At 40.8% G+C, this 15,835-nt stretch overlaps 1 protein-coding gene across 2 annotated transcripts in view; it reads left to right on the top strand.

Annotated features, from left to right (window-relative positions):
* The first annotated feature begins 3,131 nt into the window (after positions 1 to 3,131).
* The window catches only part of CGRRF1 (cell growth regulator with ring finger domain 1), a 29,842-nt gene continuing 17,138 nt past the window's right edge, over positions 3,132 to 15,835 (top strand). Inside the window, exon 1 of one of the 2 annotated variants that reach the window (XM_004055196.5) lies at positions 3,132 to 3,671. In XM_004055196.5, the coding sequence (XP_004055244.3) occupies positions 3,568 to 3,671 (104 nt within the window). In that variant the 5' untranslated portion in view covers positions 3,132 to 3,567. Of the gene's footprint in view, positions 3,672 to 8,968; positions 9,087 to 15,835 lie in introns of those variants that run through there. The other variant, XM_055361414.2, reaches the window with a different exon arrangement.

Consider the following 15,835-nt stretch of genomic DNA (forward strand, 5'->3'; position numbering starts at 1 on the left):
TGGGGCTGAGTGCGGTGGCTCACGCCTGTAATCCTAGCACTTTGGGAGGCCAAGGCGGGCAGATCACTTGAGGTCAGTAGTTTGAGACTAGCCTGGCTAATGTGGTGAAACCCCGTTTCTACTAAAAATACAAAAATTAGCCAGGCATGATGGCGGGTGCCTGTAGTCCCAGCTACTCGGGAGGCTGAGGCAGGAGAATCGCTTGAACCCAGAAGGTGGAGGTTGCAGTGAGCCAAGATTGCTCCACTGCACGCCAGCCTGGGCGACAGAATGAGACTCTGTCTCCAAAAAAAATAAAAAATAAAAAATAAAAAACAAATAGGTGGGGTACTGGAGAAACTGAAGAGATTGGAACTGGTAGCCCACTTTCCCTCTAGGAAAGGAGGAGAGGCCTTACATTTGGCTTGCTTCACACCACCTTCACCATGGTGCTAGAGCAATGGCATTCAGTGGCAGAGGTAGCCTGATTGGGCATCCTGAGATAACTGCTGCTTCTCAGTAGCCTGCATGTGACATATGTGAGAATCTACATGTTTACATATTGCCCCAGTAAGTAACATTGGAGATGGTAAGCAGTCTAGTGAGCTAGTGGAGCTAAGGAGCCATAGCTTATGAGGGTTTTACAACCAGAGGTAAATGGCTGGAACCCTGGATCTCTGCAGTGAGGGCTGGCCTGGTACCACAAAAAGCCAGACGAAACCCGCTTCCCCTTAGTGAGGACCTACAGGTGTCATGCAGAGCTGAGGTCTCATTTTCCTGACCTCCACCATCAGGTCATATGAACACCTTGTACAATCAGATACTGTCTTGGGAAGAATCAAGAGAAGAGAGAGGAGAGACTAAACATTTTCCTAAAGGAGACCAGCTTCCTAAAAGGTGCAATTAAACTTGAAGAGTCTAAGATACTTTTTTTTTTTTTTTTTTTTTTGCCGGAATCTTACTCTGTCACCCAGGCTGGAGTGCAGTGACACAATTTCAGCCCACTGCAACTTCCACCTCCCGGGTTCAAGCAATTCTCCTGCCTCAGCCTCCTGAGTAGCTGGGATTACAGGCGCCTGCCATCATGCTGGGCTAATTTTTGTATTTTTAATAGAGATGGGGTTTTGCCATGTTGGCCAGGCTGGTCTCAAACTCCTGACCTCAGTTATCTGCCCGCCTCAGCCTCTCAAAGTGCTGGGATTACAGACGTGAGCCACCATGCCCGGCCTAAGATACTTTTTATTGATAAATTTAAGCTCACATTGTCTTCTCTTTTTACCCCATCTAATAGTAGGGTGGGGCTTCTTTCTTTTTCTTCTTTTTTGAGACAGGGTCTTGCTTTGCTTTTTTTTTTTTTTTTTTTTTTGAGACAGCGTCTTGCTGTGTCACCCAGGCTGGAGTGTAGTGGCACAATCGTGGCTCACTGTAGCCTCAACCTCCCTCGCTCAAGCAATCCTTCTGCCTCGCCCAGTTAATTTTTTAATTTTTTGTAGAGACAGGGTCCCACTATGTTGCTGATGCTGGTCTCAATTCCTGGGCTCAAGCCATCTCCCTGCCTTGGTCTCCCAAAGTGCTGGCCTTGGTCTTCCAAAGTGCTGGCATTACAGGCATGAGCCACCATGCTGGGTCTAGGGTGGGGTTTCAAGCTAAACTAGATCAGTTATAGATAATAAAGAACAGTCATTCTTCCTGTTCATCTGAGAGTCAAACTTTTTAAAAAAAAAAACTCTAATATAGATACTTTGTGCTTCCAAGTAATCTCATGGAGAAAAGCTTATTTCATTTATTTATTAATTCAGTAATATGACTACCTGACATATACTAGGTACCAGTGGCACAAACATCAATTATGTGTCATTCCTGTGCTCAGAGAGCTGGGTTCCTAGCAGGCTAAATACACTAGTGAGCAGGTGCTCACACCAGAAATAAGAGGGCTCCCATACAGTTACATACTGGGTGCTTTGGGAGAGGCATCTCCTCAAGGGTTTGGAAGCATCCAGGAAGGCTTGCTGGAGAAGGGAGCCTTTCAGATTGGCCAATATTTTTGTTAAGTGACAATATCAAATGATGGCAAAACTGTGGATGAAAAACTGGGAATACAAATTGGTACATTTCTGGAGAGCAGTGTTTTTACAAAATCTTTAAAATGTACATTTTTTAAAACCATAGTTCCACCTCTAGTAATTTATCCTAAGGAAATACTTTAGCTGTAGGGATGCTCATTGCAGTGTTATTTATAGCAATGAAAAATTCTCCAACAGTTGAGGGCTGATTAAAGTATATATTTTCACAAATCAGATATATAGTAATTAAAAATTGTGTTGTAGAAGCAAGCTTTTCAAAACAGTGCTGCTCCAGAGACTATGTGCTCATTTGCCAAGGAATATGTGAGGCCATAGGACAAACTTAGTTCATCTTTCTCAACACGAATTTTACTGGTGATTTAGGAGTGTGACATTGGCTACTAGTTAACTATCCCAATGTCCATTCTCTTTCCTCCTCAGTAACAAAACTCTTGATTTGTACCAGGGTGTGTTGCTGCTCACGAATAAGACTACATATCCCCATTCTCTGATGTGGCTAGATGTGGCTTTAGGAGTAAATGCAAACCAACGAGGTGTCAATGAACTGTTAAAAGAGGTGTCAAAAGACTTTCAGGGAGGCCACCTTGATGGAGCTGACTCACAGGGTTGAGACAAGGGAGTGACCATTTAGCTACTTTCAGTAATTTTTAAAAAGCTTCTGTGTGATTTAAAAAGTTTTTAAAAAATTATTCTTAAAGTGGAAACAAATACAGTTTCAAATGTTTGGCTAATTCTAATTTGAGGAGTACAAGCAGAGGAGAAAAGGAGGGGGATGTGGGAGGAAGCGGATGCTTTATTTCTGAGAGAATCTTGGATAAGCAATGCTGATTTTCCTCTATGATTAAGTCCAATCTGAAAAGGCTGACAAGTCTCGTATAAATTGCTTGTGGTAGAGACTCCTTTTTTTGTGTTTTCACTGTGCTTATGGTTATTTCATTTTGTAGAACCCAAGATGCCCGCCCTCCTCCTCCTCCTCCTCCACCCTCTCCCAAATTTGCCTAAGATATAATAGGCAGGGTTTCAGGATTTAGAAACGATGCACGTAGATTTCAGACTGCGCGTCTCTCTGACATCAGAAAACCTACATTGCCTAAGGCTGGCACAGAGTTGGCCCCAAAGTCTACTTAGAATTTGCCGGCGGAACAGCAATGACCACTAGGCCACAGCGCTTAAGACGCCCGCTGGGTACCAATCCTGGGAGTCGGGGGCGGTGCGAGTCGGGCCCCCCCCCCCATCCCAGGTCTGCGTAGCCAATAGCTCGGGACGGGAGCGGGAGGGGCGTGGCGTGTCCGGCAGGCGGCGCCGTGATTGGCACGCCGGCTCCCGCTGTCCGCGAGGCTGCCCTAAAGTCTAGCTCACGAGAACCCCAGGCAAGTGCGGACCTACAAAGTTTGTCCGCTCCGGGGCACCGTAGTGGCTTTTACCCTGGCCGGGCGGGCCGGGCTCAGCCGGGCTGGGCTGGGCTACGCGGCTGGAGCCGGGCTCTACCCAGAGCAAGACCCTGATGGCTGCGGTGTTTCTGGTAACGCTTTATGAATACTCGCCGCTTTTCTACATCGCGGTGGTCTTTACCTGCTTCATCGTGACCACCGGCCTGGTATTGGGATGGTAAGTGTCCCAGGGGTGAGAGACGAAGGGGCGGACACCGCCGGAGTGGGGTCGCGACAAGCAGCAGGGGGCACAGGAGCCGGAGGGCCGCGGGCCGGAGGACGTCGGGGATTCGGTGTCCCCGGGTGCCTAGGACTCCGACTTTCTCTGGGAGGAAAACAAGGTGGACGCTGCACCTGCGTCACTGCCCTGCATCACCGTTTGGTCCGTGTCGCTGGGGCATCTTGGGGTGGTACCGCATTGGGGTGTTTTTCTCAGCTTTGTTTCTAGGCGATAAAGCAGCCAGGAAGGGCTTGGGCTTGGGCTTGGTGTTGGGAGAAAGTGCTTCTCTAGTAGGCTTATGTCCCGGATTCGGGCCTACTGTGTGTCCTGGATGAGTTAGTCACCTGTACTACAGTGCACAGACTGGACAGTAAGCGAGGTTAACAGTTGTGATTCTGACCTGAATGGAGCCCTTAGCCTCAGATCTTTCAGAGTAACTTGTAACTGAACTGTTACCGTTTGAGAATTTAATGGTTTCTGTATACATTCCACACCTTTTGAAGTAATATTTAGTCGATAGAATTGTAAAATCATAATTTTAGAGTTGGAAGAGACCTTAGAAATATGTAACACCGAGGGTAGGACAGTTGCCTATTGGAGACAAGGAGAATGGTCTGTTAGATAACCGCTGAGCAGTTCTTCTAGCCTAGAGGTTCAATTTCTCTCTTGAGGAGATGCTATTGTATCATGTTTAGACAAGCCTTGTAAATAACAACGAGTTGAAACCGTGTAACTAGCCCACAACAGTTTTTCTAGGCTGCAGCCTCCAAAATCCATTTGAGATGATAATAGTTACAAAAAGATCAAACAGCAGTTCTAAGTGGATAACAGCCATGGTCTGAAGAGGTCAGAGGGGACTCTGTTGAAGAGGGACATGAGCTGGATTTTGGAGAATGAGCGTTTTGAAAAATAAACGGAGTTAAAGGTATATAGTAGGGAAGAAAAGGCATTTCAGAGAAGACAGCATGAGCATAGGGGCAAAGAACATGTTAGTGAATAAAGAAGGCTACGTAAAACGAGTTTTAAAATAGCCTTTGGTCACATATATGTGATTGCCTTAAAGAACACGGGCGCTTGTCGGTTTCTGAAAATATATGCCATCTTTAGGAAGTGACAAAAGTTTTAACCTGTCCACACTGCTCCTCACCCTACCAGCAATAGAGCATAGAATTCCTTGCCTTGTATGGGTGAGGATTGGAAATACAAATTCCTTGTATGTGGGGGTAAGATTGGAAAACAAAGACCAATCTTACCCAGTTGGTTATTCTTGACCCATCAGATTTTATTGCTAATGTTCATTACACAAAAGTTTGTAATTGGAATTAGGAAGGTGTTGCCCATGTGAGAAAAGCAGTCTTAACACAAGATTTTTAAATGACTATAATGTTAGTGTTATTCTCTTAATGAAGCATAATTTTCCTCCACTAAGGAAAATAGTAACTAGTTGATAATTGCCTTATGTGCTTTAATTTTTATTTTAAATAGGCCAACTAATTAGATACCTTAGATATCAATCTTTAGTATTGGGAAGAGGGTAGTCAGGAGCCTCATGTTTGTAGTGGTTAACAGACAGACTTTGGAGTCAGTCAGACATAGGTTCAAATCCTGGCTCTGCCAGCTTTAAGACTTGGTTTGAAAATTTAATAATTGCCAAATCACCCCATTTAGGTAAGACTTTTTACAAGAGTGGAAGCCCATGTAATTATAGAACGTTTGGAAGTCTGGGCTAAGCACTGCTGAGGCCACAAGACCATGTAAATCCGGTCACTTCCATCCTAATTTAGGCCTAACCAGTCATCTTGTGCCTAACCCAACCATTCTCTCCATCCGAGTTAGTTTTGCCCACGTAGATAAACTTTTTACTATGTTTATTTGCAAACTTAAGCCAAGGCCATGTATTTATTGACTAGAAATGATGAAAACTTGGACACCATCTAAATCGCATAAAAACATCTTTCTAATAGTACCAATAGTACCCCAGTCAGAAGGGTAAACTAGTTAATACGCATGTTTTTCACCCTTGTCATTGTTTTGTTTTGTTTTAACCTCCCATAATACCATCTCTACTGTTCATGTGTTTTCTGTCATGGTTTTTCCCTTCGTACTTCTCTGAGTTTTTCACTATTTGCTTCTTTCCACTGTTTGCCATGTCTGCCTGCACTGTGTGGGAGTGGAGAAAAAACAGGAGCATATGATTATTGGAATCCCAATAGCAATAGCAAAGAAGCATGCAACTGGAAATATAGTATTTTTCTTTCACCGTGTGGTGGTTTCTGTGATCTCTGATAGCTTTCTGCAGGCACTGAGCACAAAGAAGCCCAAAAGTCCATTTACATCCTTTAACAGTTTCAAATAATCAGGGACCATGACTCCAGTAGCTACTCCCGGCCTCCTCTTGACCACAGTTTATTAAGCTGTTGACCTCAACTTCATACCACCCTCTGCTTTGTGAATCTAGGGCAGAACTCTAAACTACATTTCTTCTTTGCAAGCTGACTGCCCACTGGGCTTTGCCAACAAGGGAGGGAGACTGGAAAGCTGGAAGAGGATGAAGGGACTTGCTGCTTCCTGTTGATTCCTTTTCTTGTCTGTCACTTGCCACAATAGTGCCTCACTCTATTGCACTCTAATGCACAATAGTGCATTATAGTTGGTCGCACTTGTTCCAGTTTATGCTTTCCTACTCTGCTAGAATCAGCCTTATGCACTTCCTTAAAGATACCAGTATCCTTTCCTCAGATCTGAGTCCTGAGCTCCATAGAGTCTCTCCTCCACATTTCTAAACTATAGTAAATTCTCTTTATTCTCTTTTCTCTGTTCCCTTGTCCTAGGAGTGATAGCTGCTTCCTGCTGTTACTACTTCTTATCACATAAGTAGTAACTCAGTGTCCTCTTTTTGCCTTTTCAGTTCTTCAACATATGGTTAACATTTTTCATATGAAAATTTCTCTTGATGTTGATGCTGGCAACTTTAAAAATCAAGTCCAATCTCTCTGTTAAAATAAGTGATGCATTTTCAGACTCCTGCCTGGACCCTGACTGATAAAGAAATTGTCACTAAGAATGGGATCCTGGTGAGAAAACTTTCAAAGATAGAATTTGGGGGCATCCGTTTGGTAATTTCTTTAGCTCTTTGCCAATGGGAAATAATCTAGTAACCCACAACATGTAGTGGCATCACAATCAAATTGATACATTTGGTTGATTGTGATAAAATTATTTCTGAAGCTGTGTGCTGGAGGACCAAGTGGCTAAATCGCTTGACTGTTAATGGCAGTAATGATGACTACAGGGACTGAGGGAGAAGTGAGAAGTGAGATAGGTGCTTCTGTGTTCACTGGAGCACTGACAGAAAGCAAATGACAAACTCAGGTCTTCAAAGCGTTAGATCGGTCAAGTCTTAGAGAATCAGAAAGTTTCTATGGTTCTAAAGCACTTTATTTTGTGTAGCCACAGAAAGACTTGCTAAAAATTGAACACAGTTTTATGTTATGTTATGTTATGTTATGTTATGTTATGTTATGTTATGTTATGTTATGTTGTGTGTTATGTTATGTTATGTTATGTTATGTTATGTTATGTTATGTTATGTTGTGTTATTTTTGAGACAGAGTCTTGCTCTGTCGTCCAAGCTGGAGTGCAGTGGCATGATCTTGGCTCACTGCCTATAATTCCAGCACTTTGGGAGGCTGAGGCAGGAAGACTGCTTGAGCCCAGAAGTTCAAGACCAACCTGGGAAATATGGCAAAACTCGGTCTCTACAAAAAATAGAAAAATTAGCCAGGCATGGTGGCAGGTGCCTGAACACAGTTTTAACTGCGATAGTAATAGAATTACCTAGCCTTTGTCAGTGTCTCATTTAGAATATTGTTTGGAAAGAAGTAGAACCCTGAGACTTGGAATGGGGACATCTAGGTAGACATGGACAGAGCTGAGAATCTTGAAAAAAACTCCAGTCACTCTGAGCCTCCATTGTTGACAGAAGCTGCTTACTTTTGAAAATTAGCCTTCTCTTGCTTGAAGATCCTGTAATAACCTCACCTAGGGTAGTTGCTTTGCAAAGGGCTATCCACACTTAAGAGCTACCTCTATTATCTTGTCATGAGGCCCAGATGTCTGCATGTTGCCTAGTATAGGGACAAAATCTGATCTGACTAGAAATAGTCTGTCCTTGAATTGCAAAATTTTGCTAATTTATATCTGTGGAATCCTGAGGAATATATGTGAGGATGGATTGTAAGCCGGAGAATAGAATGTAACACTAGATCAGATCATATTTATTGATCTGGGTATATTCTCAAGAAATTCTGCATCTAAAGCGTTAACTCATACTTGTTTGTTTGATGGAAACTTGGACTCATTGGTGGCCTGTATTTTATAACGTTGAGATTTCTGTTGTTGTTGTTGTTGTTGTTGTTTTTAAACATTTAGGTTCAGAGGTACATGTGAAGGTTTGTTACATAGGTAAACTCGTGTCATGGGTTTGTTGTACAGATTATTTCATCACCCAGGTATTAATCCCAGTACTCAATAGTTATCTTTTCTGCTCCTGTTCTTCCTCCTAACTTCCACCCTCAGGTGGATCCCAGTATCTGTTGTTCCCTTCTTTGGGCTCATGAGTTCTCATCATTTAGCTCCCACTTATAAGTGAGAACATGCCGTATTTGGTCTTCTCTTCCAGGAGATGGAACAGAAATGTTTAGTGCCTTCTAATTTCCCTGTAAGTACTGCTTTATCAGCATTCTCCACATTTTGACACATATGTCTTCGTTTTTATTCAGGTCATAATTTAAAATAATTTTCCTTTTGATTTTTTTTCTTGACCTCTAAGTTATTTAGAAGTTTGTTATTGAGTTTCCAAATATTTGGAAATTTTAAAGATATCTGTTACTGATTTGTAATTTGATTCCTTTGTGGTTAGCATACTTTTTATGATTTGACATCTTGTAAATTTATTGAGACTTGTTTTATAATCCAAATATATTCTCTCTTTGGTAAATGTCCTAATGCACTTAAAAATAATATATATTCTGCTATTGTTGGGTGAGTTTTGTTTTTTTTTTTTTTTGTTTGTTTGTTTTTTTTTGAGACAGAGTCTTGCTCTGTCACCAGGCTGGAGTGCAGTGGTATGATCTCGGCTCACTGCAACCTCCGCCTCCTGGATTCAAGCAATTCTCCTGCCTCAGCCTCCAGAGTAGCTGGGACTACAGGTGTGCACTACCATGCCCAACTAATTTTTTTTTTTTAATTTTTAGTAGAGATGGGGTTTCATCATGTTGGCCAGGATGGTCTCGATCGCTTGACCTCATGATCTGCCCGCGATGGCCTCCCGAAGTGCTGGGATTACAGGTGTGAGTCACCGCGCCTGGCCGGGTGAGATGTTTTATAAGTGTCAAGTCAAATTGGTTGATAGTGTTATTCAAGTTTTTGATGTTCTTACTGATTTTCTATATATTGGAGCTATCAATTATTGAAGTTGTGGGGAGTATTAGAATTTCTGACTATAATTGTGGATTTATCTATTTCTCTTGGCAGTTGTATCAGTTTTTGCTTTATATTTTGAAGTTCTATTAATAGGTACATAAACATTTAGGATTATTTTGTGTGCATGATGAATTGACCCTTATATCACTATGAAATGGACCTCTTTGATCCTGGTAATAGTCTTTGCTCTGAGATCTACTTTGTCTGGTATTAATGTAGCTACTTCAGCTTTCTTTTGATTAGTGTTAGCATATACATCTTTTTTTGATCCTTTTACTTGTAAACTCTTTTTGTCTTTTCATTTAAAGTGGGTTTCTTGTATGCACCATATAGCTAGGTCTTATGTTTTTATCCAATCTGATAATCTTTGCCTTTTAACTAGGGAGTTTAAAACATTTACATTTAATGTGATTATTTATATTGTTAGATTTAATTCCACCATCTTGCTATTCGTTTTTTGTTTGTTTTGTCTGTTCTTTGTTTCTTTTCCCCTTTTATTTTACTAGTCTGTTTTTTGTTTCTTTTTCCCCTTTGTTCAGCCATCATTTACATTAGTTAATTTATGTGATTCCATTTTATCTCTTTTGTTGGTTTATTAGCAATAACATTTTTTTAGTGGTTGCTTGAAAGTTTATAATGTATCTCTAACTTATCACCATCTACCTTCAGGTAATATTTTAAAGAGATATAAGAAAAGCACTATAATTCCTCACATAGTTACCATTTCACTGCTATTTATTTCTTTGTATCAATCCAGATTTTTATTTGGTATCATTTTTCTTCTTCCCAAGGCATACTTTAATTTTTCTTGTTGTGCAAGTCTGTTGGTGATGAATTCTTTTAGCTTTTGTTATGTTTGAAAAAGTCTTTATTTTGCTTTGGAAAAATATAGGTATAGAATTCTAGATTGACAAGATTTTTTTCCTGTTCTTTAAAGATATTCTGCCTTCCATTACTTCTTATTAATATTAAAAAGCTACTGACATTCTTATCTTTGTTCCTCTATGTGTAGTATATCTTTTTTTCCTTTTCTTTGGCTACCGTAGCATATCTTCTTTCTTTTTCTTAGGATTTTCTCTATATTACTGGTTTTAAGCAATTTGATTATTATGTGCCTTAGGTAATTTTCTTTGTTTCTTGTGCTTGGAGCTCATTGAGATTCTTGGGTCTGTAGGTTTTTATAGTTTTCAACATGTTGGGGAAGGTTTTCGCCATTATGTGTTCAAATACTTTATCTGTCCTCTGCAAACTTCAGTGATATGTTAAGACTTCAGTTACATGGCTGCCTAAAAGTTGGCTTACTGATGCTTTTTGTTGTTGTTCAGTCTTTTTCCTTTCTGTGTTTCAATTTCAGTACTTTCTGTTATGTTGTCTTCAAGATTACTAATCTTTTATTGTGCAATACCTAATCTGCTGTTAATCTCATCCACTATATTTTTTATCTAAAACATTATCTTTTTCATCTCTAAATATTGATTTGGGCCTTTTAAATATCTTCCATGCATCTATATCATATGTGCAGTCATTACTTTTCTTCTGAAACGTATGGAATATAGTCCTAGGAGCTATTTTTATATCCTTGTCTACTAATTCAAGTATCTGTATGATTTCTGGATCTATTTCTATAGAGTTTTGCTCCTCATTGTGGGTACTGTTTTCCTGCTCTTTGCATGCCTGTTAATGTTTTTTTATCAGATGCTATACTTTGTGAATTTTACCTTACTAGGTGCTGGATATTTTTGTATTCCTCTAAATATTCTTGAGCTTTATTCTGGGTCACTGTTAAGCTACTCAGAAATAGTTTAGTCTGTTAGAGGCTTGCTTTTCAGCTTTGTTAGGCAGGACCAGAGCAGTCTTACCCAACTCTTTTATAAAATCAGAGTCATCAAAAGTGAATTTTTATTTCATTTGTTAATTTTATTGGTTATCTCTCAGTGTTAGACTTGTGTGTTTTGAAACTTTAGTTTTCAACCTAAATTTTAGTGGAAGATTCGTTTTGTTTTGTTACTTTTCTCCCTTTGTAATTTTATTGGTTATCTCTCAGTGTTAGACTTGTGTGTTTTGAAACTTTAGTTTTCAACCTAAATTTTAGTGGAAGATTCGTTTTGTTTTGTTACTTTTCTCCCTTTGTTATCACCCTCACTGTTCATCCACTTTGCAATTATTATTATTATTATTATTTTTTTTAGTTGAGTATTTTATTTTATTTTTTCCTTCAACTTTTAAGTTCTGGGGTACATGTGCAGGATGTGCAGGTTTGTTACATAGGTAAATGTGTGCCATGGTGGTTAGCTGCACAGATCAACCATTCACCTTGATATTAAGCCCAGCATCCATTAGCTATTCTTGATGCTCTCTCTCCCCCAACTCCCACCCTGTTGGGCCCCAGTCTGTGTTGTTTCCCCTCCATGTGTCCATGTGTTCTCACTGTCTGCTCCCACTTACAAGTGAGAACATGCAATGTTTGATTTTCTGTTCTTGCATTAGTTTGCTGAGGATAACGGCTTCCAGCTTCACCCATTTTCCTGCAAAGGACATGACCTTGTTCCTTTTTATGGCTGCATAGTATTCTGTGGTGCATATGTACCACATTTTCTTCATCCAGTCTATCACTAATGGGCATTTGGGTTGATTCCATGTCTTTGCTATTGTGACTAGTGCTGCAATTAATATATGCATGCATGTATCTTTATAATAGAATGATTTATATTCCTTTGGGTATATACTCAGTAATAGGATTGCTGGGTCAAATGGTATTTCTGCCTCTAGATCTTTGAGGAATCGCCATACTGTCTTCCACAATAGTTGAACTAATTTATATTCCCACCAACAGTGAAAAAGTGTTTCTTTTAGGCCAGGCGCAGTGGCTCATGCCTGTAATCCTAGCACTTTGGGAGGCCGAGGTGGGCAGATCACCTGAGGTCGGGAGTTTGAGACCAGCCTGACCAACATGGAGAAACCCCGTCTCTACTAAAAATACAAAAAAAAATTAGCCAGGTGTGGTGGTGCATGCCTGGAATCCCAGCTACTTGGGAGGCTGAGGCAGGAGAATCGCTTGAACCCAGGAGGTGGAGGTTGCGGTGAGCTGAGATCATGCCATTGCACTCCAGCCTGGGCAACAAGAGCGAAACTCCATCTCAAAAAAAAAAAAAAAAAAAAAAAGGTGTTTCTTTTTCTCCACAACTTTGCCAAGATCTGTTGTTTCTGGATTTTTTTAATAATCGCCATTCTGACTGGCGTGAAATGGTATCTCATTGTGGTTTTGATTTGCATTTCTCTAATGATCAGTGATGTTGAGCTGTTTTTCACATGTTTGTTGGCTGCATGAATGTCTTCTTTTGAGAAGTGTCTGTTCATGTCCTTTGCCCACTTTTTAATGGGGTTGTTTTTTTCTTGTAAATTTGTTTAAGTTCCTTGTAGACTCTGGATATTAGACCTTTGTCAGATGGATAGATTGCGAAAACATTTTATATTCATTTATACCCAGATTCCTAGACCTCCAGACCAGGACTAGGTTTTTGTTGTTTTGTTTTGTTTTGTTTTTTTTGAGACGGAGTTTCACTCCCGTTGCCCAGGCTGGAGTACAATGGCATGATCTCGGCTCTCTGCAACCTCTGCCTCCTGGGTTCAAGCGATTCTCCTGCCTCAGCCTCCCAAGCAGCTGGGATTACAGGCATGCACCACCATGCCCACTAATTTTTTTTGTATTTTTAGTAGAGACAGGGTTTCTCCATGTTGTTCAAGCTGGTCTTGAACTCCTGACCTCAGGTGATCTGCCCACCTCGGCCTCCCAAAATGTTGGGATCACAGGCGTGAGCTACTGTGCCTGGCCTTTTTTTTTTGAGACAGAATCTCTCTGTGTTGCCCAGGCTGGAGTGCAGTGGCACAATCTCTGCTTACTGCAGTCTTGACCTCCCAGGCTCAAGCGATCCTTCCACCTCAGCCTCTTAAGTAGCTGGGACCACAGGTGTACACCACCATGCCCAGCTAATTTTCTTTTTTTTTTTGTAGAGATGGGGTCTCGCTATTGTTGCCCAGACTGGTGTCGAACTCCTGGGCTCAAGCATTCCTCCCTCCTCAGCCTCCCAAAGTTCTGGGATTATAGGCAGGAGCCAGTGCACCCAGCCTAGGACCAAGTCTTATAACGACAGTTCTGCGTATTTTGGTATTGACCTAATCCAGCTCCTGGTTCCAAGTTATAAACCTGGCTCTGGCCCTTGTCTGGAGAAGACAGCCTATGCTGGTCTCCTTAATACATGAAGGCTTGGTTGCCACTGTCTGCTGCCAGACTGAGAACCATGAAACCATGGCATAGCCTTACTCATTACTTTGTTTCTTTGCTTTTTTTGGATCCATAAAGGTATTTGTTCCCAGCATTTTATTATAAAAATTTTCAAACATACAGAATACTAGAAAGAATTACACAGTGAACACACATCTGCCTATCACTTAGATTCTATGATCAGCATTTTACTGTAATTTCTCTATTACATATCTGTCCACATTAATCCACTCTTTTATCCACACATTGGTCTATCTTATTTCACGATGCCCTTCAAAGTGAGTTGTAGTCTTCATCTGTAAGTTCTAAAACATTACATATTACTGACTAGAGTTCAGTGTTTGTTTTTGTTTATAGTTTTTTGAAGTAACATTTACATATAAGATACACAAATCTTATTTTTTATTTATTTATTTTTTTTGAGATGGAGTCTTGCTCTGTCGCTCAGGCTGGAGTGCAATAGCACAATCTTCGCTCACTGCAAGCTCCGACTCCCAGGTTCACGCCATTCTCCTGCCTCAGCCTCCCGAGTAGCTGGGACTGCAGGCGCCCACCACCATGCCTGGCTAATTTGTGTGTGTGTGTGTGTGTGTGTGTGTGTGTGTGTGTGTGTGTGTGTGTATTTTTAGTAGAGACAGGATTTCACTGTGTTAGCCAGGACGGTCTCGATCTCCTGGCCTCATGATCCATCCGCCTCGGCCTCCCAAAGTGCTGGGATTATAGGTGTGAGCCACCGCGCCCGGCCAAGATGTACAAATCTTAAGTGTACCATTTACCAAGTGTTATCAAACACATCATTTATACAACTTAAGCCTCTGTCAAGATACTGAATGTTACCGTCAATTTTCTTATGCTCTTTCCCAGTCAGTCCTACTCCTGTACTTCCGGAAGCAACCATTGTTCTCATTTTTATTTCTACCATAAATTTGTTGTGCCTGCTCTAGAATTTTATATTAGAGAAGGATACAGCATTTATTCATTTGTGTAAGGCTTCTTTTGCATAGCACGATGTTTCTGAAATTTATCCATTTGATTGTAGTAATAAGTTGTTCCTTTTCAGTGCTGAATACTTCTATTCTTTTCTTTAAATATACCACAGTTCGTTTACTCATTTCAGCGGAGTCTTTCTTTTTTCTTAAAGCATATGGGACTCAGGTATCTGTGGGGTCTTTTTAATTTTTCTTTTTATTTTTTATCTATCACTGATATGTATTTGGAGAGAAGGGAGTGCATCAAATAGGCTCCTAACTGTGCCGTCTTTAACTAAAATTTCCTAGTTTAACTGGTGTATATTAATTTTAGATTATTTTATGTAAATTGAGTAAACTAGCTGTTTTTTAATTTTATTGGGAATTGAATTTAGCCCCTTTCATTTCCTTTTAATTCTGTTCCATGGGCATTGTCAGAGTTTACATTTTTACATGAAATTTAAAAGTAGAAGATATATAAATGAAGAGCTATAGTTGGTGTTTTAAAAGTTCCATTGTCCTGGCTGGGTGTGGTGGCTCACGCCTGTAATCCCAGCACTTTGGGAGGCTGAGGTGGCTAAGGTCAGGAGTTTGAGACCAGCCTGGTCAATATGGTGAAACCCCGTCTCTACTAAAAATACAAAAATTAGCTGGGCATGGTGGCACATGCCTGTAATCTCAGCTACTTGGGAGGCTGAGGCAGGAGAATTGCTTTAACCCGGGAGGCAGAGGTTATAGTGAGCCAAGATCATGCCATTGCACTCCAGCCTGGGCAACAAGAATGAAACTCCATCTCAAAAAAAAAAAAAAAGTTCCATTGTCCCATAAATCATATTAGTCTGCCTCCTTTTTTTTTTTTTTTTTTTTTTTTTGGAGAGATGAAATCTTGCTCTGTTGCCCAGGCTGGAGTCCAGTGGCACGATCTCGGCTCACTGCAACCTCTGCCTTCGGGTTCAAGCGAGTCTCCTGCCTCAGCTTCCCAAGTAGCTGGGTCTACAGGTCCACGCCACCATGCCCAGCTAATTTTTGTATTTTTATTAATGACAGGGTTTCACTATGTTTTGGCCAGGCTGGTCTCGAACTCCTGACCTCAAGTGCTCCTCCCACCTTGGCCTCCCAAAGTGCTGGGATTACAGGCATGAGCCACCCACACCCGGCCAATAGTCTGCCTCTTGAATATATATTTCTTTTTCACATTTAAAAAAATTCAATAAGTTCATCATGTGTTTGCTGTTACATTAAGTATAATTTATCTATAATCTCCATACTCCTTTGGTGTTATCAACAGTATTAACAATAGAACTCTTTGTTTTCAAGAATATGTTGATTCAGCCAGCTGAACAATACCTAGTCCTTCCTTGATATCTGAGGGGGATTGATTCTAGGAT

This window comes from Gorilla gorilla, chromosome 15 (genome assembly GCF_029281585.2).
Source record: "Gorilla gorilla gorilla isolate KB3781 chromosome 15, NHGRI_mGorGor1-v2.1_pri, whole genome shotgun sequence".
In the NCBI taxonomy this organism is placed as follows: domain Eukaryota; kingdom Metazoa; phylum Chordata; class Mammalia; order Primates; family Hominidae; genus Gorilla; species Gorilla gorilla.